Source organism: Lacerta agilis, chromosome 6, assembly GCF_009819535.1.
Source record: "Lacerta agilis isolate rLacAgi1 chromosome 6, rLacAgi1.pri, whole genome shotgun sequence".
In the NCBI taxonomy this organism is placed as follows: Eukaryota; Metazoa; Chordata; class Lepidosauria; order Squamata; family Lacertidae; genus Lacerta; species Lacerta agilis.
Window position 1 is genome coordinate 56,313,521 of NC_046317.1, and position 27,545 is coordinate 56,341,065.

General features: G+C 42.2%; 1 protein-coding gene across 4 annotated transcripts in view; it reads left to right on the forward strand.

The window, feature by feature from the left end:
- Window positions 1-360: 360 nt before the first annotated feature.
- Window positions 361-27,545, forward strand: part of SRGAP2 (SLIT-ROBO Rho GTPase activating protein 2) — a 192,917-nt gene continuing 165,732 nt past the window's right edge. For 3 of the 4 annotated variants that reach the window (XM_033152860.1, XM_033152862.1, XM_033152863.1), the window contains exons 1-2: window positions 361-484; window positions 3,221-3,800. In XM_033152860.1, coding sequence (XP_033008751.1) covers window positions 3,734-3,800 — 67 coding nt within the window. In that variant the 5' untranslated portion in view covers window positions 361-484; window positions 3,221-3,733. Of the gene's footprint in view, window positions 525-3,220; window positions 3,801-27,545 lie in introns of all 4 variants that reach the window. The other variant, XM_033152861.1, reaches the window with a different exon arrangement.

The following is a 27,545-nucleotide window of genomic DNA, read 5'->3' on the forward strand; positions in this document are numbered from 1 at the left end:
GGGAAACTTGGCCCGGCTCCGGCACCTGATTGGTGAAAAAGACAACAACCCATGTCTCCCCGCTTGTCATTGGATAAACTGACCATCTCTCGTTCCTACCTACGTGCGGGGCATGAGGACGCTCCCCCTTGCTTCCCATTGGTCCACACGGGGCTCGTATTTGCATGCCCCGCCCTTTCGTGGTCGCAACCCGCTTCTGTCCCCTCCGAGCCTTCTGAGTGGCCCCGTCTCCGTCCTGGGTGGGCGGTGCCAATACGGAAAAGTGGCGGGACCGAGGCTGAGGAAGGAGGGAGGCGGGGCGCGGCTATTGGCTGGAGCGCCCGCCAGCTTTCAGAACCTTCCCCCCGATTGGTGCTCCTCTGTGGAATGGGCGGAGGCGCTGGAGCGGGGCTGCGGAGGGGAGCGGACCGTGGGACCAGCGGGTGGCCTGAGGAACGCGCCTCATGGGGGGAAAGGACTCGTCGTCCGAGCAGCAGCACTGCAGGTAACAGTCGCGTCCGGGACGGAGGAATCCCGAGTTCGGGGTGAGCCCGTGGCAGATTCCCCGCGGTAGATCACCTATCCCATAATATCCCCTTAGCGGGATCCGCCCGCCTTTTCCAACTTGGCTGCAATTCGTGTAATGCTAGCCTCCCGCCAGCACAAGGAAGCCCACTCCTTCCAGAAGGCTGTACAGCAGCAGTCTCCATCCTATAATACTCTTCCCGCGCGCGTGTGTCTTGTCTGCCTAGTTCCCTTGGTAGCCCATAGCGAGCACAGGCGCCCTGCTGGAGCCGTCCCGTGCTCCAAGGGTCGGTGTCCCATCCATCCCATAATATTCCCCACTGCGGCAACGGGGGGGGGATTAGCCGGACTCCCCGCATCCCGTACTCGCCCCGAGGGAGAAGCATTCCTCCACAAATAGTCACAGCCCCGTTGAAGCTCAGCTCTTTTTAAAGGGATCCTCTCACACACACACACATCCCCGGAGAAGGCAGTTCTCTGCGCTCGCAAACGAGCCTTGAAGCGGTTTCATTCCAGATCAGACAGTCGGTCCAAGCTACGAAGCTCAGCGGCGTCGACACAGACTGGCAGCGGCTCTCCTAGCTTTCAGGGGGGAACCTTTCCCGGCCGACCCTACCTGGAGACGCAGCGGTTTGAACCTGGAGCATCTGGCATGCGAAGCGTGTGCTCTGCGGCTGAGCGAGGGTCCTTCTCGAACTAAGTCCGCGATACTCTTATTCCCAGAAGATAGTCCCATAGCAGTGTATTCCTCCTTCTCAAATATAGGTCTTAGTTCGTAATATTCCTGGGTGAGCAGCTCCTGTGGAGGGATTCCCCAGCCCCATTAAGCTAGTTGTCTAGTGTTACTTGCCAGACAATAATATACCTTCTCATTCTCCCAGGCCATAAACCCTTTTCCTAGTCTGATGCATTTCCTCTTTACATCATCTCCCTGAAAAGTGCAGCACCAAGAAGGAAAGGCAGAGTTGGATTCCTAACTTCCCATAGATCAGATCTGTACACTTACTGTGATCCACCAAGCTGAATACAGCTCACCACCCATGTGCAATGGTTTGCTATGGGCTCAGTAAACCTCCTGGTTTTGCTTGGGACTATTGGGCGGGTGGCAGATGCCAGATTCTCAAGCACTTGAACCAACTAATTGAATGTTTTCAGCTTGGTGGGTCACAAGTTGTGCAAGCCTATGACGTAAATAAGGACCGAAAGAGGGAAACAGCATATATCCTTCAAATGTTGCTGCATTTGACTTCTGAGTTGAACAGCTAATTTCTTGTAAAGGAGAAAGCACACCCTTGAGCTTGCAAAAAGTCAAGGTAGCTGCAATGTACCATGAGAAAAATTCAAAAAGTATATTAGCACAAAACTTTTATTAGGCCAACCAAAATATCACAAAATAGTGTGTAAGGTTTTGAGTTCTTCAGAACACTACATCAGGGTAGATTTGGGATGGTGGCTATGGTTATGCTTCTTCTTCCCAGCCAGTCTTGTTGGAATCTGATAACATCTATGGCACCTAAAATGCCTCATTGAATTTCTGCTGTCAATATTTTCACATTCTCCCTTGAGACTCTCACTCATGGGCATCACCATCATTAATTTTAGCTTGATGAAGAATACTGGATAATTCCAAAGCTTGCAAACTATTTTGTGATATTTTGGTTGGCTTAGTAAAGGTATTTCCCTAATATGGTTTATGACCTTGCAAGGGGCTATTGGGATGGACTACAAGGTTTTAGTGATTTCTTTTTGTATTTCAGGGAGGGCTTTAAATGTTTTTGCATAGTTACTTCACAGCCGGCTGACAGTATGTGCTGGCACTGGGTAGAAATATGCCAGATTTCGATTGTGTTTTCATGCTGTAGCTCTTAATCCTAACTCCACTTGTTTGGGAATAAATCCCATTGAATTTAGTAGGATTTACACCAGAGTAGACATGGTTAGGATTACACTGTTATTCCTTAGTGTGCCATTACAATTTCCTGTCCGTTGGCCACATTGTTTCTCTCTTTGGATGTGGATCCAGGTTTCTCGAATCCCCTCTTCTTAACATTTGCTGCCAACAGTAAGTTTGTAATTCAGAAAAAGAAGTTTTGTCCTTACTTTCTGCTGCTTGCATCTCTCTTGCACATACTGCTCTGTTCCCCAGGCTCCAAATCTGCTTTGATGTCTACAGCAGATACATGTATCCCTCCCTCCCTCTTTACTTTGCCAGCGTTTTGGGGTTCAATCCTCTAAAATTAACAATGATGCATAATAATAATAATAAATACCTAAAGCTGGTCTGTTGGCTGGACCAAGATCTGCAGCTTTAGCTACACCAAAGGGGATTAGTCTTGTTTATACAATGGCTTGTGGATTCATTTCTGAGCTCCTGTAGTTCAAGTAATTTGAGGATTTGGGTCTGACTTCCCTTTTTAGCATATCATATTGCTCTTCTCCAGTTGTTGTTTAAACTAACCAAGAGGGAACACAAAACTGCTTTTGCAGGGGCTGTTTTCCTTTGTCTCCCCATCTCCACATTTTCTTGGATTTAGGAGGTTCTAATGATATTAACCCCCCCCCCAGCTCTCTACCTTCAATTGGATGCATTTTTTAATGCTGCAGTTTGAGTACGGTAGCTTGCATTTTTACTTTGCATTTCTAGCTTTCAGTCACATTTGTTGATTTGTATATGCCTGTAACTGGTTGAGAGTCAATTACGTATTTGAATTTGCAGGCAGTTGAACTGAAGAAAGTGACTTTGGAGCTTTCATCTCGTCTACCATTTGGGATTTAATTTGCATCATCTCTGGCTCTATAAAAAGAAAAAGAAAAAGTCAAACCCACACACAACATGTTGTTGCGCAGAAAGACTTCCACTCCCTGGCTGTGCTATTAATGTTAGCAATCAGGAAAAGCCTTTGGGGGCTGCAGATTCTCTGTAGTCTGCTGCTGCTGCTGCTGCCGCCACCGCCACCACCACTGCTGCTAAAGGTTTTGGTGCAGGGAATCCAAACTGCTGCCTTTTCTGTCCGCTGAGCTCTTCACATCTGCATGTCTCTGCTGCTCACACACACTCCCATCTCCCACCCTCTCTCCATGGACTGATTGCTGTTGAGGGAAGACGAGCCTGGCCAAGTGATTGTTTTTGGGAGGAACACAAATTGCATTTATTTTGTCGTATTCTGGAGGATCTGCTCTGAGGATAATCTTTTTTTTTTTTGCTGGGGGGGCGGGCGGGAAGGAAAACATGACGTCGCCAGCAAAATTCAAAAAGGATAAGGAGATCATAGCTGAATATGACACTCAAGTCAAAGGTAAGCATATATATATTCTTTAATGTGAACATGGTGTGTTTCTGTGTGTGTTTCAGTCTGCAGTTGCATATGCAGGCGCTCATGCTACATTTTTGGGTGTGGAAGGGGAAAGCATTTGCAGATCGCCAGGAATTTGCAGTGCTTCTTTATAGTGCAATGTTAGAAGGGATTGACAGTGATCGTTGCTTCTTTGGGTGGGTTCTTGGTGTATCCACCCCACTATCTTTTTTTTATATAGCTTTCATTTTATGGCACTTCTTTGCTTGCGAATAGGCTAGAGGAATATAGAACATACATTTGTATTTTTAAAAAAATCAATTTTGATTGTAAATGCCCCTTCCCCTGGGGAAATGTATATATTAGCCTAAGCTTTGTTGAATTTCATCTTAGAGGAGCTCTTTTACAGCTGTATGCACCAAAAGGCTTTCACTCTTCATCAACGCCTTCTGTGTGTGCCTGTTTCACACACCTCTGGCAGCTGGCTGCAGTGCCCTTCAATTGAAACTGCATACATTCAATGATAAAGTGTTTTGGTGATTCTGTGCTCTTTTTGCAAGATATCCATTAAAGGCTGTGCTATGTTTGCAATGACAACAACTTGATAGGCGTGCTCCATGCAAAAAATACCTTGGTGACATTAGGCAAGTGGGTTTGGTTTCACATCCTCACATGTCCTGAGTGACACAGTTAGGAGATGCTTGCCTAACCCTTTTGTGTCTGCAGAGTTTTCAGCATTACTTCATACATGTGTTCATAGTGAGATCTCATTCCTGCACGTGTATAGCCTGACACAATGCTTCTTGATAGGGGAACTTTGAAGTAGTCATTTTAATGAGAAGTCCTTGATCTGCTTGTCTGTGTAGGATGGCATGAGAGAGTGATTTTGAGTTTGTGGGAAATTAACTGGCTTCTAATTGTGAACTACATGTGCTCAAGGGCTTTTCTGCTCTCATTTAAGTAATTGCAGAGCTATTGTGGATTTGTGGCCTCTTGATATGATATGATCTGAGAGAGATCACTGTCTTCACCATGTTTTAACACATAAAAAGCAAGACTTTTTTTTAAGGTTCTGCTGCTTGGACTAAATATGGCTTTTTAATAAAAGTGTTCTGGGATTCCTGGGTTGGAGGCAGTAGCCAGTGAAAGCATTTTTGTATTCCACTCCCCCCCCCCCCATGGTAATGTAATCTTTTGCTTGGCCAAGCTAGCAACCAAGGTTTTAGGAATTCCAATAGCCAACAGGAGGCATTGATTCAGAAAAGCATGGTATCCATCCAGCAATAGATTGCTGTCTGGGCTGGAAGAGTAGGTGGTCTTAAAAATGCAATTTTCCAAATATATGTAGAGACTTGGATTTCCTTTGTTTCAGGATACAGCAGGGAGGGTTCCCTCTTCCAGCTTGTTGAAACAATGCAAAAGGCATTTGTTCTGTTCTTAGTGACTCAACCTACTGCTCAAGTATTGTAGCCTCCATTCTACATGGTGGTCTGTATTTAGGGAAAGGATTTCAGGTATGCAGAAAAAAAGAAAATACTTTATTTTAGCAGTTAAATAGACCTTGGCATTTGGATAGGAACTCTGATTAAAAAGTATTGTTTCTTTTTCTTTTTCTTTTTCAAGAAAACCACTGCTGTTTCAGCATGGTTTAAAGTGAAGCTTTGTCCCCTGCTGCTAAAATATTTAAAATTCTTATTAAAAATGACAGATTTTGAACATGGGACTAAATAATGCACATTAAACATTTCCATGTATGCAATCCTCTAACACTGAAAGAGTATGGCCAATACTGTAGGGGAAATGTTATTGGTGGGTGGTAGGATGCTGGAGGGGGAAAACAAAAACCTGGCCCAGTCATTGCAACTGCTGGACAGCCTCTCTCTGTTTTGAGTTTACAGGACACTGACCATGTGCTTTCCTTATTTCTTGAGCTCTGTTGGAAATTATGGGCAAGACCATTTTAAAAATTGAACACAAATTGAGAAACAGGATTTCTTTTCAGCAGAGTCTGAGAGCACTGCCAAGTTTTACAACAAATACTCAAATGGTGGTGTTTTTATATTGTAAACTGCCCCGTGATCCTCTGATGAAGGGTGGTATAGAAATTTAATAAATAGTAGTAGCAATAATAATAAAAATAATAATAACGTGCATGATGAGAGATGCTGTTCTATGGAAAACAGACTGGTAGCTCCTCTTAGCATGGCTGTAGCAATTTCACGTAATTACCTGGACCCGAGTAGACACTTCTAAAGTGCCATCCTATGCGAGGCAAGAGGAGAGAGCTGTCCGACTGTGTTCTCTGCCTGTTTCAAACATATGCAGACTTCTTCTCCTCTTTTTCTTTTTGCTAGAGTTTGGGCAAATGGGCTAGTTCCCCAGGAAGAATAGTGAATTGCTGGTTTCCTATGATAGTTTCCTCCACCCGCAATTCTTCACTTTTCTTATACAGTAGTTCTATACTTTGATGTGTCAATTTACAGTGGTACCTTGGTTTACGAACTTAATCTGTTCCGGAAGTCCATTCTTAAACCAAACCGTTCTTAAACCAAGGTGTCCTTTCCCATAGCGGGGGACTCAATTTTCAAATGGATCACACTCAACAGGAAGCGGAACATGTTCCGCTTCCAAGGCAAAGTTCACAAACCAAAACACCTACTTCCCGGTTTGCAGCGTTCTTAATCCAGGTTGTTCATAAACTAAGCTGTTCTTAAACTAAGATACCACTGTACTTGAATTAATCCATGGTCATTCAGAAACATATACCCCTTCTTTTAGGATTAGATTTCTTAGATAACATGCCATTCAGGTGCAACATTTTTCTTGAGATTGCTTCCCTATTAGAATATTGTGATTGCTAATATCAAACAATCCAGATTTTCTAGTTCTCATGAAGTGTGTGTGTGTAAAACTCAGGAGTCTGGCAGACATTTCTTGAAGGGAAAGAGTCGTAGAACTAAGTGGACAAGTGAGAGGAGGGATCGTGTTCTTGTTGACTTCCTTCCAGGTAATTCTTCTTTGGACATCTTCCAATGAGTGGCTACGTCTCATGAGGGCAAAGTACTCTGCTTATGCTCATGAATGCTCTTCATAGTATTACCTGATTCCTGCCCTCTTTGGTAACTCAGTCGCCAGACCAAATTTTAAGGTTCTAGGGCACCTAGATTTTTGCTTCTCTGTCTGGTGGTACAGAGCTTTTTATCATATGGTTGAACTGAGAAAATAAGAAGTGGTTTGTTTGGGTTCGTTTGTCATTACAGAAAAACATGTTGCAAATAAAGTTTACATGTGAAGGTTAATGTGATGGTTAATTAGTGGAGGAAAACCACTGTTTTTAGTGATGTGTGAATATTTCACATTAGTACCATGGCGTTAGTGAGCTATCAAGATACCAGACTCTGCGAATGAAACATCAAGTTCTAGTAGCTTTTTTGAAACTGCCTCACTAAAACCTAAACATAAATGCTCTATCAGTTGGAATACATGGTAGCTAACCACTTACTTGAACCCTTGATATTACTGAAAGTCAAGAGGTTTCTATCTGCTGGTTAGCTGTAAACTTAGAGAGTATAAGAGGCGTGAGCTATGTACATTACAACAGTTGTAGGAGAAACTCCAAGCTTTCTCTGTTACATTGATGATCATGAATATTTTTGCCACTGTTGCAGTGTTGAAGCTTGTTAACCCATCTATGGCTTGTTAACCCATCTATCACGGAAATTCTGGGTTCTCCTGTGTCATGGAAGACTGTGATTAAAAATACACGGTGTATTGGATGATGGAATATGTTGAATAGCTGAAATGGGAGGCAGGAAGGAGAATGTTGTCTTTCTCTGAAGATAAAGAGTTCTGCAAAGATAGAAGGGAGAGAGCCATCACTTCCATATGGAGCCCTCAATAATGCAAGTTCCTTGTTCCGTCTGAATGCAACCACAGAGCCATCTATTCAGCACTTTATCCCTTTTCTTCAGTATTTCCTTGCTTGATAATTTTTGTTTTTATGTGATCTATCACATGACATAAAATCCACTTCTAGAAAACTAGTAGAAGTTTAGCACTCTTTCCTGATTTAATTGCTCCCAGAAAAAAAATCAGTTTGTAACCCTGTGAACCCAGAAATTCAGAACGTTTTGCACTTTAATATTCTCATGGTTTTTTGGATCATGCCTCTGCTGCTCATGTTATGAAATTCTGGGTGGTATTCTGGCACACAGTTCTTCCCACTATTTTCTTGGGGGAACAGAAGCGTACATGCGCATAAAGAGTGGTGACATATCCTATACCCGTTGTTGTGTCCACTGGTATGAATGAAACTGAGCATGGCATGGTGCTATATCGATCAAAAAGTTACAGTTCCCTCACAGAACAGGTAATGCAGCATAAAAGGAATGTTAGAAATTGGGACAGAAGTGCTAGCATTATAACCAGGACAATTAACTCAATAATCATCATGTGTAAATGAATGAACCCTGTATTTATGCATGATAGTATGATTTCCATGAATGGTTGTAGCTGGTGCTTCTTGGACTGTCTTAAGAGTCATGGGTGTAGCCAGAATTTTTGTTGGGGGGTAGGCTTTTTGTTGGGGGGCAGAACCTCAGTTAGCTATGTATTTATATTGATTTTTATTGATTTAGGGGGGGACAGCTGCCCCTCCCTGCCCCCCTTGTCTACGCCCATGTTAAGAGTACCACTATTATTTGTGGCTTAATTGTGTTAATGGAAGGTGGCACTGTGGTCTAAACCATTGTGCCTCTTGGGCTTGCTGATCAGAAGGTTGGCAGTTCGAATCTGCGTGAAGGGGTGAGCTCCCATTGCTCTGTCCCAGCTTCTGCCAATCTAGCAGTTCGAGAGCATGCCATTGTAAGTAGATAAAGAGGTACCTCTGCAGCGGGAAGGTAAATGGCATTTCCATGCGCTCTGGTTTCCGTCATGGTGTTCCATTGCGCCAGAAGCGGTTTAGTCATGATGGCTACATGACCCCGAAAGCTGTCTGTGGACAAACGCTGGCTTCCTCGGCCTGAAGTGAGATGAGCACTGCACCGCATAGTTGCCTTTGACTGGACTTAACCGTCCAGGGGTCCTTTACCTTTACCTTTTTACCTAATGCAGTGTTTTTCAACCACTGTTCCGCGGCACACTAGTGTGCCGCGAGATGTTGCCTGGTGTGCCGTGGGAAAAATCGAAAAATTACTTTATATATAGTCAATATAGGCAAAGAGTTAATTTTTTTAACATTTTCTAATGGTGGTGTGCCTCGTGATTTTTTTCATGAAACAAGTGTGCCTTTGCCCAAAAAAGGTTGAAAAACACTGACCTAATGGCATCTAGATACACTGGGATTAAGGACAAAGAACCAAGATGCTACACTTTAAGTTTCTTTCCCACCTCACATTCTGATGAATTTTTACATTTAATTGATTTCCTTAAAGGTGGAGTAAATTAATTCTTGAATGTTGGCATGTTTTTACTGCAGGGATAATTTAACATTCTCCTTGTGTGTGTGTGGGGGGGGGGGCTGGGGCTGGAAGAAAGCTTCCAGCAAACCTAAGCAATTTAGTGAAATTCCCATGAAAGCTCAAATTAATCTATGCAATGGGGAGGAAAATGGTGTACTTGGTCACCCATTCAGTCTGCTTGATGCTTCTTGAAACTTCTAGTGTGGTGTAGTGTGGTTAAGAGCAGTAGACTTGTAATCTGGTGAACCAGGTTCACATCTCCGCTCCTCCACATGCAGCTGCTGGGTGACCTTGGGCTAGTTAAACTTCTTTGAAGTCTGTCAGCCCTGCTCATCTCACAGAGTGTTTGTTGTGGGGGAGGAAGGGAAAGGAGAATGTTAGCCGCTTTGAGACTCCTTTGGGTAGTGATAAAGCAGGATATCAAATCCAAACTCCTCCTCTTCTTCTAGTGCAGCAGAAATTCAATTATTGTTACAAATGTTCACTTTTCAACCATAGTTAGAATAGTTTAACAAACTGTAGTTTGGACTAATGATGTTTAGCATTAAGACATACATACACACATTATTTTATTTGTATGCTGGCCTTCCACATTTCAGAGCATGCTCAAGGAGGCTTACAACATGAAAAAGACACTATTGCAACATTACAAAAGTAGTCACAAACAACAAATAAAACATCAAAAAACACACAACCAAACTGAACAATTTCCACATAAATCACAAGATCTAAAATAAAGATACAAAAAACCAACGGCAACAAACCCCCATCAACAAAACCCCCCAGCCCTGATGTAGATATACAGTAATTCATTGCTACCAGCTGCCTGATAAAAACATACTTGATGATGGTAGGATATAGAATGGGGTCTGGGGAACACTGTGCTCATAGATGGTGCACAAACATTTTTCTTGGAAAAGCCAATAAGAGCACAAGCATCAAGAAGTTTAAGGAAATGATTTAATAATTAAATTCAAGCAGACGTCCAAAGCTTTAAGCAGACATGTGTGAAAAGAGGACTTATGGAATAGAAATTAAGCATAAAGCTTACTCTTGAAAGTTTCTATATTAAAAAAAAAAACAATTCCAGATGTACAGCTTTGAAACAACACACAACAGTTTGCTTTCATGCTTCATAAAAGAAAACATGCTTCATTTCTGGATTTCACTTCAGTGTGGAAATATATATATATATATTCCAAAACTCATGTAATTAAACATTAATTTAACACCAGTACTATGCTAAAGCTAATTAATGGTTGCTTTTGTTAGTTATTTGAAACCTGATACCTTTAGTGTGTGCTTTCCAGCAAAGCAACTGACTTTGCAAGTACAGTGGTACCTCTGGTTACTTACTTAATTCGTTCCGGAGGTCCGTTCTTAACCTGAAGCTGTTCTTAACCTGAAGCACCACTTTAGCTAATGGGACCCTCCCGGTGCCGCCGCGCCGCCAGAGCACGATTTCTGTTCTTATCCTGAAGCAAAGTTCTTAACCTGAAGCGTTATTTCTGGGATAGCAGAGTATGTAACCTGAGGTACCACTGTAGTATCTCTGAAGGCAATAGGATTTCCCCCAGGGATGTTATTTTCAGACTGCTGTAGAAGTTTTGTTCAAGTTTCACTTTTTATGATTCTTACAGATAAAGAGATAAGTTACTGGCAACTTTGTGCATTAGTAGCACAAACAATTTGCGGTTAGAAATTCATTTATTTTCAAAAGGAAATCCCACACCCCTAAAGGGTTGAGCTTAGTAAAGCCACCTCTCAAAATCAGAGTGTTGTGTGCTTCGTCACTTTTAATACCGGGTAATTGATTGTGGCCTTGAAATTTGGCACCTGAAACTTGTCTTATGGGAGTGAATAATTCTTTGTATGAGATGCAGAAATGCAATGCAGGGTGGGTGCAAAGTACAAGATTCTTTAAGAAGTGAATGTAAAATGATCTTGTGTTTACAAGAATTATAATTGTTTGGGAGTGAAATCTGGAAACATGATGTTACAACACTAGTATGTAGTCTGTGGTATGTCTAGATAACAAGAGAGGGAGAGCTTGGTTAGAAATTGCCACTAGGTAAAATGAGCCAACAACTTGTCATTTCTTATGCAGTGCTAGAAGGCAAAAGCAAATATGTATGTAAATGTGAAACTGAGGGGGAGCAGACTTCCCTAAAGTGGTTACAATGAGGGTTATTATATGATTTGGCACATGGCTGCCTTGTATGCTGCTACGCATTCCTTCAGGAACACTATGGATGGGTCACGCTTCTGAGATGATAGTTATTCAGCTTTGTGGAGAACATGGCCTGTGGCAGGAGGGCATCATACTGGGGAAATTAGAAACAATCCCTTAGAAGGGATCCATCTCCCCTGAAAGGTATGATTATATAGACTATACTTCTCTGAGTGGGCGATGGAGTTCTCATAATGGAATGCAACCATTTGGAAAACAGAGTGATGGGCATGTAGACTTAATGGAAACTTGCCTGCCTGGTGTGAAGGTAGGATGATGGCATTAGTGGTGCTAAGTTTCCACATCCATGACATGTTGAGGAAATAATCTTGGAAACTTAGGTAAGATGTTGAACGCTATAGTCTCCAAGGTATCGTGTCTACAGATATGCTACCTGGTCCACCTGCAGTGCAAGCTAGTTGGGAGAGTTGCAGGGCCTCAGTGATCAGAGACCGATGTCATATTCCCAGTCCAACAAACAAAGGTTAGTCTGGACAATGGCATCTAGCCTTCCTCCTTACAGTTTCTTATGGTGTGTGAACCAGGAAAGTTAAGTGTTCTCAAAAGAGTGCAAATCAGGATCAGCCTTGTCACTAATGCCCCATTTGTGACATGTGTTCAGATTTTCTTCAGATGCCTCTAAGGTACTTCTACTCTTGATTTGAAGAACTTAACTGGGATCTGAACAATTTATTTTATAACTATAAAAAATAGAACTTGAGAAAAGAGAGTCTGTTTAACTTTTTTCCAAGAGGTTTAACTTTTTTCCAAGAAAGGATTTTGAACTTTAGAAAAAGAGAATTGAAAACTGATGAAATTTAGTGAGTGGTATTAATTTTAAGATTCTTTTCATATTAGAGGATTCCACTGCCTTATTTATTCAAAAGTGGTATTTTCCTATCTCGGTTTGGGCATGTATTTTCATGCAAATTATAATCACAGGAACCTAACAATTTACAGATGTCTGAGCTTATGATTAAATGGTAGCAATTCTTACCTAAAAATTAGAGTTGATATGGTAGAACAAGATATACTATTTTTTCTGAAACCATTTTATCTTTAACCTCTTGGATAAATATAATTTTATTGATGGTATGATTATGAATCTCTGTACAGTTTGTCCAGTAGCATACGAATCAATGCCCTTTTTGGTCAAAGCATTAAAGCTTGATAAATCAAAATATTTCTGTAGTGTTGGCACATTTTTGTAATGAGGAATGAAAATGCCAGTACTTGCATTGTCAGGGGCAATTAACAAACTTCTGTGCCCTAGCATTTTTTCTTGCACCCCTGCCCCCGGACCTCAAAATTTTGCCTCTTAAAGTAGGGTTCTGATGTTGGGTGTTGTTTATTGATAGCTTCCAAGGCAGAGGTTTTCCATTGTTTAATTGCTTAATGTACAGTGCAGAGCTAATAAGTTCATGTCTGTATCAATCACCGTCAGAATCCGGGAATGGCCCCTTCCGGTTCTGACCCCAACAAAAGAGTTTCGGTATACGGAAACCCCGCCTCCCATCCTTTTGTTTCACCCCCAACGCCTTTGGGGCGCCGGAAGCTGTGTGTCTCCTTCATTGCCCCTTGAGCTAGGGGAGTGCAGGGTCTCTCCAGCATCCTCAGAGCCTCTTCCCTCCATACCCTGAAATGCATGCCCCTCTCCGCTGGAAGCCTCGCTGCTTCCTCTGCTGCCAGAGGAGGTGCTGCTGGTCAGGTGAGGCCAGGGCTCTCTGTAGCATCCCAAGAGCCCTTCCACCACCTTGCGCTGCGCCGGGGACAGTTCCCTGACAGCAATGCATGCAAATTCAGAATGGCTGTAGGATCTCAACACAAGCATCATCTATACATGTGCCCCTTCGCTTCAGAGTGTGCCTCATCCTGTGGGCTTTTTATCAGTTCTTGTTTACAGTAAGGGGATTATATGGCAGGGGTCAGTCCATACACCCCACTTCATATGCACAGGCTGCCGCGTCATCTGCCATGATACAAACTATGTGCTATAACAGCTATATTTTTGTACAATTGTACTGTCTTGTTGAAAAATGTTTCTCCCTTCATCTTACATTGTACGTTCCAGTGCAGTCATGAGACAAATAGGCTTTCCATTCCTAGGTTTATAGTTGGAAAGCTGAAAATGATTTTAAGGGTGAGTTCCAAAACAACATGTTTAGTGCTGAAGAAGCCAGCCGGTGGCATGGTACAAAGCAAGTGGCAAATGTTGGCTGCCCTATCCTTTTGAAGTTCTGAATACTTCATGTCTGGGCACAGAAGTGTCTGCAGCATTCTTTTATTTAAACTTCTTTCATAACTTTGACACACATGCAGTCAACGCATGTATGAGGAAGATAATGGGATCACGTTGCTGGCACCTCCCCTGGTAATGCTTTCTCCTGTTGACACAAACCCAGTATGTAGAGACAAAGATCTAAAAGAAGGTACCTATTGATATAGATGCACAGATCTTCCACTCTCAAGGTTCCCACTTGAGAACATAAGAAGAGCCTACTGGATCAGCCTTCAAACCTATCCAGTCCAGCATCTTCTTCTCACAGTTGCCAGCCAGGTGCCTGTAGGAAGTGCGAAAGCAGGACCTGAGTGCACCAGTACTGTTCCCCACCTGTAGTTTTCAGCACTGAGCTATCAGCTATGAGCTCAAAGGTCTTGCTCCTGGTCAGTCAGCACCAGTTGACTGGTCAGTCATTGCCCTATGAGGTATATGTAAAATTAAGACACATTGCCCATATATGCATCACCTCACATTTGATTGGATTGTATTTGGCCTCTCTCAGTTGCTATCTTGTGCCGCTGTGCTTTTAGTGCAGGCTTCCTCAACCTCTGCCCTCCAGATGTTTTTTGGCCTACAACTCCCATGACTCCTAGCTAGCAGGACCAGTGGTCAGGGATGATGGGAATTGTAGTCTCATAACATCTGGAGGTTGAGGAAGCCTGGTTTAGTGCCTAGTTCTCCACCTTCTCCATTTAAATTTTCGTATTTATTTCCATCTTCATTCGGGTAGGGGAGAAGGGAGATTTGTTCCCTCAAGCTCCTATCTACTTCCTCCCCCTGCTGCCCGCCATCAGTTTAAAAATTGTTCTGCCACCTTTTTAAATTTTAAGCAGCAACTATCTGGTTGCATCCTGGTTCAAGTGAAGCCTTTCTCCACTGGCCTCCTCCCCCTTAGCTCATGAGTTATACATTATTACAGGATTTGGCTCCTAGCACACAATGACCTTACAGTGCCCTTATTAGTCTGAGCTGCTTTAATTAAATAATTAGTCTGAGTTGCTTTATTAAAAAAAAGGGTGTGTGTGTGTTACTTTGGTGTCTTGTTGCTTTGTTGTTTAACTTGCCTTGATGCTTTGTCAGTCGGGATTCCCTGTAGCTCAGGGGTCAGCAAACCTTTTCAGCAGGGGGCCGGTCCACTGTCCCTCAGACCTTGTGGGGGACCAGACTATATTTTGGAAAAAAAATGAACAAATTCCTATGACCCACAAATAACCCAGAGATACATTTTAAATAAAAGCACACATTCTACTCATGTAAAAACACCAGGTAGGCCCCCACAAATAACCCAGAGATTCATTTTATATACCGGTAAAAGGACACATTCTACTCATGTAAAAACACGCTGATTCCCGGATCATCCGCGGGCTGTATTTAGAAGGTGATTGGGCCGCATCCGGGCCCCGGGCCTTAGTTTGGGGACCCCTGCTGTAGCTCATGGAGCAATATTGTGGAGTGTGCAGATGCAGCAGTATTTGGGATAGGGGCAGTGTGCCATTGCACTTCCTATGCTATATTTTAGAATATTTGGAGGAAAAGGTATGATAGGAGAATCATCCTGAAATCCAGTGTGTCTTCTAAAAATACAGCTAAACATCCCCATCCCCATTCTTTTCTCTTCCCTTGCGTGTGGATAAAGTCCAAAGGCTTATCTAGTTAATTTATTCACCCTCATCTCAAGAATTCTATGCAGTTATTTTGCTATTTGCCAACTTGGACATCAGCAGAGTTGACCCAAGCCTGTCAGTCAGGTTGCCTGTGCAAATGGGGCTGTAAGGTTATTACTTAATATATTCTGCAGCACAAGCTGTTTCAAATGTTTGCTGCCCATCTTGATAGATAAGATAAAATTATATTACAGTGCCACCTGACCAATTTGCAGTGGGACTTTGTCCAGGTGGAGACAGATTTTTATGAAGGCTTTGAGGATGCTCTAATTTCTGTAGTCCAATAATTTTGAAGTACCCTGTTATCCTTAAAAGTAATCCCTGAGACGTAACCCCCTCGCAAGTGGCAGGCTTTCTGTAATAAATGACAGTTTGGCCCTAGCAGCTACAAATCCTTGGTTGGCTTTTATGCTGTAAAGTTGTACTGCCTTTTAAAAGCATTTTGGGAAACCACATCTGCTATGATTTTCTCCTCTGATCATTGATGCCTTAAGGGAGCTTGTCATCAAAAGATAAAAGAGGAAACTCTTTGGCTCTCATCTCCTAGAAACTGGGTGATCGACTCTTGGTGACCGTGTTGGTCTCATTTAATTTACCTCTCCATTTGAGATAGACTCAATGATGCTATAGCAGTTAAACCAGGCCAGGTTCAATGTGTTACTATTGGTATATAAAGCCTTTAACGACTTGGGAACAGTTTACCTCCAAGATCACCTTACCCCACATGTACCCACCTGACCGCTTCGATTGGCAGAATTGGCACTACTCGCAGTGCCACATAATACTCATTCTGCATTTGTAAGAACTCTATTGTTTAGTGTGGTGGCACCCAGGGGCGTAGCGAGCCGCTTGGCTGCCGGGGGCGGCAAGCCCAGCTGCACCCCCAAGGTATTCCTGCAGCCAATCGGAAGCCGCACCTTGGTTTCCAAACGTTTTGGAAGTCGGACGGACTTCCGGAATGGATTCCGTTCGACTTCCGAGGTACCACTACATTTGGATGGCACCAAGTTTCCCGTTCCTGTTTTAAACCACTGTTTGTAGCTAGGCTAAAAACTGTAAACCTGAGTGAATAGGATCCAAGCACATACTGGCTGATAGAGGCTCTTTACATCTTATGCAACCTTCTCCCACCCCAGATCTTGTGACATAAGTCACATGACAGTTTTAATCCTGTGTTCATATTTAGTGATTAACTTTCTCCCTAGCTGTCCTGCTTTAGTTGTCCTGCTGTTGTTTCTTATCAAAGACCTACAATGAAGCCATTATTAAAGGTCATGGTTTAACTGATTAGGAGTGGGTTGCCACCTTATTCAGTTGTAAAATCTTTCCTTGTTTTTTCATTTCCCCTCAGTTCATGTGTTCATCAGCCTGTCAGTAGTTACCTGGCTTGGGTGTTTATCCTTTGAAGTTAGATTCCTTGTGCTTTTCAGCAGATTTCTTCTGGCCTTTCTTCTCCTCTTCCCTCCTCCCAAACACTTCCTGCATTTAGCAAGTCCTTATTCCTCATGAACCACAAATGGTTTTGAAATGCAGACTTTAGCCCCTCCTTCACGTTCATTTTTAACAAAATATTCACTTTCCCCCCTCTCAATCGTAATTATTGTTAAGTTGGCAAAAAGGGGGCCTGTTTCCCCAATCAGCCTTCAAAGTCAGTGTGCTTCCTGTAATTTTCCCCGCCTTTTTGGTCTGCTTTTGTGCAATCAGCCTGCTATTATCCATGTAATGTCTCAATAGGGCTGACTCCAGAGGACTGCAGGAAGAAGCTATAATATGAACAAAAGACTTGGGTTTTTGTGTTTCTTTTAAAGTCAAATACTGTACATCTGGAGTGGGAGGGGAAAGGCTCTTTGACTGTATAAAGGAAAGGACAACTAAAGCATTACAAAGGCCACAGGATATAGGATTGATGTTTGGATGGAAACTTAACTCTGCTGTGAATGAAAATGTGCACTCACTTTTCCCAGTGGGGTTGAATTTCTACACGGTACGAGTACTTGTTTTCATACCTTTCTCATAGTGTAAACTCGGGCCTACTAGTAGGATGCTTCTAGTTGTGGAAGAAAGGAGTGCCTGGTTTTCCAGGGCTGGAGAGGCATTCATGTTGGACAGTTGAGGGGACAGTGGCGAGGGGACAAGATGATATTATTGGCATGCAGTGATCAGTGACATTCAGGGGCTAGGAGCCCACCCGCCTGTCTCTGCACTCCCTGGGCTGTTCCCTTACTGCTCTGGGTGGCTGGGTAGAAGGTCAGGGGAACCCTGATACAGCTCCTTGCCAAAGGTATAAGGGAACCTAGCTAATTCCTTGGTGACATTAATGTCCCCATTAACTGTCAGCAGAGAGAGCCCAATTTTTAACATGCAAACTCCAGGTCAGAAGGTCATTGAGCCAACTGGTGATGATTACAGCTCACTATAAAACCTGCTGTATACCTGTGCAGGTGTTGTCTGTTCAGGATGGGACAGTATTGTGGGAGATTCAGTATGGAAGCATTCCGGGATTCTGCAACCTGTGACTTGCTCAATTTGAATCAACCCTATTCTGCTCAAGTGGATAATTCCATGGGTGAATATGTGCTAGGGAGGGCCTAATCAGCACATGCCTCCATGGGGCTGCTGTGTCCCTAGATTGTTGTGATTGACTAATTGGTATGTGGCTAGGTATACCTAGCAAGAAGCCTGCTGGATCAGGCCAAAAGCCCATCTAGTTTAGCATTTTGTTCTCACAGTGGCCAACCAGATGCCTGCAAACAGGTCCTGAGCTCAACAGCACTCTCCCCGCTTCTCATTCCCAGTATCTGGTATTCAGACACATACAGTATCTAATTCTGGAATACGCATCATGGTGAGTAGTCATTGATAGACAAATTTATGGAGGATAACACTAATCCCCCTTTAAAGCCATTCAAGCTGATGCCCATTCCTACACCTTGTAGGAGAAAATTCCATAGTTTAACTATGCCCTATATCAGGCATGGCCAGACTTGGCCCTCCAGCTGTTTTGGGACTACAACTCCCATCATCCCTAGCTAACAGGACCAGTGGTCAGGGATGATGGGAACTGTAGTCCCAGAACAGCTGGAGGGCCAAGTTTGGCCATGGCTGCCCTATATGAATAAGTACTTTGTCTGTCCCAAATCCTCCAATATTCAGCTTCATTGTCCCCAGATTCTAGTGTTATGAGAAACAGGGCAAAACGTTTCTCTATCCACTTTCTCCATGCATAATCTTACACACTTTTATTACACACTCTTACTCACCATTTCATTACCGTAAACTAAAAAGTCCCAAATGTAACCTTCTCTCATAGGGTAATTGCTCCAGCCCTTTGAATGTTTGGGTTGCCTTTCCCCCCTGAACTCCTTCCAGCTCTGAAATACCCTTTTTGAGGTGAGGCAAAATTGTATACTGTATTCCAGGTATGGTCATGCATAGATTTGTATAACAGCATTATATTGGGGAGTTTTCAGCCATTTCCCTAATGATCCCTAGCATGGAGTTTGCCTTTTTCAATTGTTGCACACTACATTGACATCTTCATTGAACTGCCTACTACAACCCAAGATCTCATTCCTGGTTAGTCAACATCAATTCAACTCTTCTTGGTGTATATATGAAGTTGAGCCAATCATTCTGGTTGGTGTTTTGTTACCTAAAGCTGCCTTTTGAAGCATTTCAGTTTATTTATAAATCGAAATGTATTTTGACATCTTCAGGTTTTTTGGATCCTTTCCTGTTTTATGAAAGATGGTTCCTAAAATAGCTTGGCTATAATACCGTATTTACTTGAATCTAATGCTCACCCTTTTGGGCCAAATTATGTTGTGAAAATTAAGATGCGCATTAGATTCGATGGCACATTAGACACAAGTAAATATGGTGTTGTTTGGCTTCTTCCCAAGTTTAAAGTGAGCAGGGTTAACACTGCTGGATGTGCACGTGGGCAAGTGACTGTAACATACTTTTGTGCTCTTCATAAAGTACAGCATTGTTTTGCATCTTAGCCCCACTCCTCCAGGATTACGTCAGTGAGCTTTGGGGTGTGCTCTAAATACAGATGTCCTTGATTACCCTGCATGATTGAGATACTATGGAGAGGTCTCAGTGCTGGTAACTATTACTCACATATCCATGAGAGGGTGACTGCAGAGATGTGGTCCTATGAGGAAACATTCTCAAAAGTTTTGCATGTAAAAATGGATACGCACATCTTATGTGTTCTTCAGACAGTTGAGGGAGGATGAAGCCTTTCACAGTATCTGTACATCTAAGCAGATTGGCAACAGCTTTCCTGGGCTCTTGCTTTTTTCTATAGGTTTTTCAAGTAGAGATCTTGAACTGGGGGATGCTGGGGACTGAATCTTGGGACTGTATGTATCCAGATTATAGGCTCTGTCACTGAGTTTTGGGTTCTCCCTTCAATAGAAGTTGGCAGAACTAGTGATTGATCAGAATTGAGATTAAGTTCCAGTCTTTAGAAAACATTGGGCAAAGGATTTGCCCACAATGCCTAGCTAAAATGAAATTCAGAAATGCATCTGTGAACTATTTGCGTTCTTACCAGTTTTACTTAAGGTTCTGTTATGCTAAAATGTATGCAATCCATTTAGTAGTTTCTGTCAAATGGAAGTGGGAGGAAGAAGGATGTCTCCATTTTTAAAGTGAGTGTTTCCTAAGTGATCTTTCATTATGCAGAAGGTGTTCGCTATATAAAATAGAAAGAATCCACTAAGGGATGCTGCATCTGTCTGTAGGAAAAGTCAGCTGATCTTCTTAACTGTTTGGCATTTAACCAACTTGACCCATGTTGTTCTTGTGAGAAGGTTAAATGGTGCTTTCAGAATGACTTGGACTCTTTGACAAGTGGTAAAAATAAATCCATCCCTGAATAGACAAAGGGCTTTCTGGTATATGAGGAAACTGCCTCCTCCCTTTTCTGCTGCTGCTGCTTCAGTAGTTCCTTTCTAAAAACAAGCAGTTTGATTTATGTAAAGACACACAAGCATCAGCACAATTGCTTGTATCTTAAAAAAACCTGTCTTTAGTGTGCATTCTCAGTTTATACAATAAAGGAGTAGTGTTGTGATGAAGATAATTTATTTGTCTTCATATAAGAACCATTTTTTCTATAAAAAAATCTTTAAAAGCACATTTTAACCATGGATTAACCATATTTGGGTGCTGCAAACTCCTGTTCCACTAAATTCAACACCATAGCTGGGTCACTGTCGTAGGAACACAGGAAGCTTCTTTATACTAGGGCAGGCTTCTTGTCTTGTATTTTCTGCTTTGACTGGCAGCAGCTGTCCAGGGCCCACAGGTCAAGGTCTTTCACATTGCCTGCTGCTTGATCCTTTATTGATGCCAGGGAATGAACCTCAGACCTTCTGCATGCCGAGCAGGTGCTCTGTCAATGCACTTCAGTCCCTTGCTGACTCACGGCACGTGTTGGGTATGACAGCCTCCGTTTTGGCTCCTGTTTTCATTCTACATGTAGGGATTACTACAAAGTTATTCTTGCCTGCACGTCCCCAAGCTAGCACTCTCCCAGACCCGTGGAAGTGAAATGTCTTCGCCTGTATTGGTGAGGAGAAAATCTGAACAGTCTCAGAACTGCTTATCCAAGTATTTGAATGATGTATGGAGAATCACTGTATGGAGTCATGAAGGAGCAATATCTATTAATTACACAACATTTTAAAATGTATCCCTGTAAGTTTTTCTGTCCGAAATTATGCTCTGCACCCCACAGTAAAACTTTATGTATTGCATTATGTCAGTTATGCAACTTCATTAATCACCCAGATAGCCTCTTATGTCAGAGGAAGTTCTGAAAAAACAGTTTCCTCTTGTTGTGCTGAGAATATGTTGTTTAAATTGTATTCTGTTCTGCTCATTCAGCTTTGAAGAAAAGATAAGTAAGCAATTTTTTCTTCCCAGGTTTTGATCTGACCAGAGTGGTTAAAGGATTTGTGCAGCACAATCATATTCAAGTCTACAGTGGTACCTCTGTTTAAGAACAGCCCTGTTTACAAACGATTCAGTTTACGAACTCCGCAAATCCGGAAGTAGTGTCCCAATTTGCGAACTTTACCTCGCTCTAAGAATGGAAGCCAAATGGTGGAAGGGCACCAGTGGCAGGAGGCCTCATTAGGGAAAGCACACCTCGGTTTAAGAAAGGTTTCGGATTAAGAACGGACTTCTGGAATGGATTATGTTCATAAACCGAGGGACCACCGTATTTGGAAGTAAGCCCCATTGAGTTTAATGTGACTTACTCCTAGGTAAATATATGTAGAATTGCAGCTTGAATGTATCATTAAGCTCTATTATTAAGTACTTTTAAGAAAATCCTAGTAACATAGATACCCATACAGTAAAAAAATTCCTTAAGATTACCTTATCATGATCCAAGTGTAAAAAGTATGTCATTTAGGAATGATACCAAAGCTCAGGCCTGAATGAATGCCTCAGGTGTTGGAGCTCCATAGCTGAGGAGCAATTACCAAAAATGCACTTACTTGTATTATTTGCAGAGAGAGACAACTTCTTTCTCCCCCCCCCCCCATGTATCCTTCTCAAGGGATGCGGGTGGCACTGTGGTCTAAACTCCGGGATGCTTAGTGAGGGTTTAACCAAGCTCACAAACCTTTATTCTAAAGCCAATACAGTGGTGCCCCGCTAGACGAAAATAATTTGTTCTACGAGTTTTTTTGTAGAGCGAATTTTTCGTCTAGCGAAGCGGCAATGGAGCGTGGAGGTTTTTGCGCTAAAAAATAAATAAAAATAAATTTCGTCTTGCAAAGCAGCCCCATTGACTTTTTCGTCTTGCGGGGCAGCTTCCGCTAGACGAATGCCGTTCATCTAGCGAGTTTTTCGTCTAGCGAGGCATTCGTCTAGCAGGGCACTACTGTACTGTTTAAGGCATTCTTTAACTCGCAAGTATGTAACACGGGTGGTGTGGGTTAAACCACAGAGCCTAGGGCTTGCTGATCAGAAGGTTAGCGTTTCAAATCCTTGCGACGGGGTTGCACATCAGAATAGAGTTGTTGTCCATATGCACTGAGTGTTCAGTAATTCCCCCCCCCCTGGTGGTTTTCATTGACTCTTCAAATACAAAGTGATTAAAAATACTGTGAGACAATAACATAAAACGACAACAAGCACCTTACTTCAAGTATTTTAAGGAGCACGGGGAATAAGAAAAGGGGAAAATTGTATCATTAAATCAATGCAGAAATATACAGAGGAGTTTTGGCATTACCGGTATGTGCTTATTGTAAACACACAGTGTGATGAATCATGGCAGCAGAGTGGTGGTGTTCTGCTTTATTTGTAGAAGTAATAAAATCACACCAAACAACAACAAAAAGTTTCTCCTCTAGTTATCTTTAATTTGTGTAACCCCCCCTCCCCAACACAATGCTATTTGTCACACGTCGATATACCAGTAATCCGGATATTTGGTGTGGTATTGGAATACCCAAGCACAAGCCTGTTCAGATTGAATTGAAATAAGAAAGTGCATGTGAAAGTTGGGTAAACTGCTGTGAGAGGAGCATCAATTACATAAAACCCCTTGAATAAATTATATCTTGTTCAAACTTGGTTTGTGATCAAACATTTAAGTTAATTCAGATGTTTGTTTTCCTGTTAGCAGGTTTTCTCCCCAGGGCATGCTGGTACTAGCAAGTTGGTTATCTGACACCTCACGTTGGAGCTCTCATTTCTCTTAAATCAGGACCAATAGCAAAACAAGTTTAGCATAGGTTTGCCAGTAATTCACATAGCTGTAGTGATACACAGACATCTGGTTGTATGTGTAGCTAAACAGTTTAGATATGGGGGGGGGAAATGGGTGACAGTCATCTAAGCTCTGAGTACACCCATTGAAATGAATGAATTTCTCTTATTTTGGGAATCACTCTATGAATAGAATTCACAGAAAATCTGTTTAAAATTTACTTTTACTTTTAATTAGATTACCATCAAGCATTCCCATAAATAAGCTTCCTCCCAGGATTTTCCTTCCTGGAAGTTGCCCCTATAGAACCCCAACACTGCTCTTTAAACTCACCTCTTCCAGTTGAAAAAGAGGTTTTGGGATGAGGCACTATAGCAGTTTAAAGGTGAAATCAGAGCAAGATATTCTAATCTAAGGTGCTACCAATGTTGCTTTAAAAGCTATTGTACCAAATATCAATATCTTTGAAATGGGTAGAGGGGAGTAAAAGAGTTGTTTAAGGCTTTTGAGGGGAGACTTTCGAGAGAAACAGTGGGTTCTTGGTTTGCATTGCTGGTGTACAACCCCCCTTTCAAGGTTTAATATAACAGTGATGTTGAAAATTGTAGCCAAATGTAGCGTTCTGTGATATGGAACAAAGTTTAGAGAAATGAAGCCTTTGTCAGAAGCCTCTGTTTAGCTTTTGATGACAGACCAAACTTTACTTTAGACAGAGCCAAATACATTAAAAATATTCTTTTTTAAACCTCTAGTGCCTGAGCCCACAAATGTGTTTAACTAATAATAAAACTTCTATTCTCCGTGTGAGAAGTATGCAATTTTTTTAAAAAAACTTTCCTGTATAAATGTTCCTTTTGTACCTGTGAGAACAAAGCTATGAAGACAATCCCCCCTTAAAGGTTGAGAAAAGATAAAAGCTTAAGTGAATTTTAATACCAGCAAAAGATGAGTGGGTGAAAGCCCTAGATATCAAATGTGTGACTTAAATTTTTTTTAGCCGCGGTCTGCCAAGAAAATATATCTGCTGAGACTATAAAATCTGTGACATGTTCACTTTACAGGCTCCCCCCACCCGCATTGAATAGATTAGACTTTTATCAATTCAAAGGGAATTTGAAGCAAGAGCAATTTAGTTTTCTTTTATCGGGTCCACACACCCAACAAATAACCTTCAGCTTTAATAAAACACTTCAGCATTTCAAATGGTGGATTTGTAAGAAGAATATAATGGGGAGAGGAGAAGCTGTTCCAAATATTTGTTTACGGAGGTGGTTCTATGTGTAGGGAGCAGTAAGGGGAAATGGGTGGGGATTAATGGAGCAGGAGACCTTGGGTTGGGTGAGGGTTGTGGACATGGAGGAGCAGAAGTTACAGGATGGGCATAGAAGGCGGGTTTATGGTTATGGAATGGAAAGATGGGGATGAGATTCATGTAACACACACCATCAGCAGAAGCCCTGCACAATGAATTCCAATTGTCCCCTCACATCCCCAAAATTGGCCTTGTAGTGTCTAGGAGAACCCCAAGAGTAATGTGCAGCAGGAGGAGCGGGAGAATTGTTCCCTCTGGCAATCCACATTAGTGCCGGTGGAACGTTTATAATACGGTAGCAAAGCATTTAATTCCACCTAAGGAGTATTTTGCCAGAGGGATAATAAAAGTGGAAGGCCAGAGAAAAGAAGGTTTCAGTAGTGGAGTCGAAGATGATCAGATCGTGAAATGGAGTTATAGCTGAAGGGACCAAGAGGAATGGGCAGAGTTTGGGCATATTGTGGGGTGGGAGGCAAGCATCACACGTTGGCAATTGGTCAACTGACTTGAAGACTGGCTATTGAACAGGCAGGTGGAGGTGTAGGGTGCACAGATGCAGCAGGATGTAGGTAATACCCTGTGTTGTCCAAAAAACTTCTCACAAAACAATAAATAATGGAGTGAAGAGATCAGGTGTCACGTTGCCTGGAAATGATGTTTACCTTGGTCTTGTTATAGAGGCGTGGACTTGTTTGTGCAGCTTTTCCCTTGAACTGGGGAAAGAAGTTTTGTCAAATTCAAACTCCTTCCTGAAAGCAGAATAGGCAAGACATGTCAACAAGAGCAAACTACTTGAGAGTTTATATTGTGTCCTTTTTATTTAAAGTGCTCTTTATTTGTTGGAGTGCACTTGTTAAACCAGACTTGAAGGCTTGCTTTAGATGCTAATGTGGACATAAGGGTTATTGCTGTCAGAACAAGCAGAAGAGTGGGTTCAATAGGAAGTCTTGATTCCTTGCCTTCTTGTTAGGGATATTTCTGGGAACATTTATTCTGTGCTCCCTTTCCCCTCTCTTAATTTTACTGGTGCAAGTTTGCATTGGTAGAAAGCTGATCAGCCCGAGAATGGACTTTGATTTTGTGCCCATTCTTGACAAATGCAGGTTATAAGAGGCTTTGTTTGCAAGCAGCCACTGCAACCTTACACTACTAATCTATGATGAAAAACACTCACGAACTCTCCTTTCCTTTCCTTGTTCAAAGAAGAGAAGTGATCCAAAGGCAATTTACACATAACTCTGAGAAGTGATGGATTGGGATGGGAGGTGAGAGCCAAACGGAAGAAGTAATTATTGGGTTTGGTGCTTAGTTACTTTACAGACCTTCATTTTCTCTGTATCATAGTTTTGTTTGTGACTACATAGCTCTTACTAAGATTTATTCAAACAGGGCAGAGGTTTGAAACCTCAGGACATAACTAGCATTTAGATAGTTAACAAAATCCAAATACCTGGATTATTTTTAGATTTATGCCTGTAATTTGAGCTCTATATAAAATACAAAATGATAGTTGCTGGCTTGGGTCCATCAACTCAGCAACTGAACACTCCTTTTTTTCCTTTTCCCCTAACCCTCAACTGAATGTTGTACCTATTGTAAAACTGAGTGTTGCCCTCTGACATACTGACCCACACTAAAGGACAGTGGTGTTGCAGTCCTGTAGAAGTACTGACAGGACTCTTACTTTTGATCACACAGTATTATGTTTATTGGCTGGAAAGAACCCTTCTTTAATTACTTGGGGTGTTTCTTTGTTGTGTACATACAGCTCAGGATAGGTTAACGCAGCTTTTTCTTTTGAGTTGCTTTCAGAAATTGGCCTGCTCCAACTTACCCGTCCCCCCATGCTTGCATTACAGGCATAACATTTTAAAGTGGGAACTCTTGTTTGAGTGTTGATTCCTGCTGCTGCCCAGTAAGCTTGTGGTTAGGGGGTGTTGGGGGTGCTGAAGGAGGAGGGCTTGCACTAGGAGCATTGTGTCAAGGGCCCTACTCTCAAATCTGGAGCCATTCAGATACATTCAGCTAGGCTGTTTTATTGCTGTATGGTCTGCATTTCAGCAGGAATACTTTAAAAAATTGTCACAAGCATTTAATGTTTCAGAACCTCAGTGAGGCACTTCCTGCCAAATCTCTGCCAGATACACTTGGATAGAAAACCAATCTGGAGGTATCCGGGGTAACTTTAACCTTTATAAACCCCAAATACAACTGGCAATTGGTATCTCTCCCTCTTTTTAAAGGCAGAATAGCTATAGCTGCTCTGGAGAACTTTCATTCAGTGTTCAGAATTTTTGTACTTGAAAATTTCATCCACCTTGAAATACCGGTAATCCCCACACTTGGGATTTCTGTGAAAAAGACTCATGCCCATGAAATGGTGGGAGAAACTGCCCTGTTGTCAAGGTCAAGGGTGCTTTGTTGGTGCTGCTTATAGCTAAGGAAGAATTAAGAAAGATGATCAGTTCAAGCTTGTGTATGTTACCAGTGACACCTTCTATCTTTTTAGTGTTCCTGGATGTCTACTCATTAGTATGTCAGAATTCTAGATGTAGTACATTGAAGATCAAAATTATGGAAACAAGCTCGTTGTTTTATAGGTACTGCCATTTTTTGTTGGGTGGATTCACCTCAACTTCAGAAATCAAAAATGCAACATTCTGATTTTTTGCTTTGTCAATACTGTTCCCAGTAGCCATGTCTCATTGACTGATACCCAGTCCTTGCTAGAGCCTTCTGCAGAAACCCAGACTGGGCCAATCCACAAATCTGAATTACTTACTCTTACTGCACAGTCTTGTTTATGTTTACTCAGAAGTCCTCCTTGCAAAGTTCAGTAGGACTTACTCCCTCGTAAGTGTGCAGAGCTGCAGCCTTAATTGTATGTAGATGGATTTCCTCCATGAATTGGAATTTTCTTTATACAGAGTATGCCCAGCCCTGATGATGTGAGGAGCATTTCAAAGGTGTTGCAGAGCTGTAGCATGTCCAACCAGTTTTACTGCACTGGTTACTTTTCAAAGAGTTCCTGACATGTTTGAGTGGCTTAAAATAAACT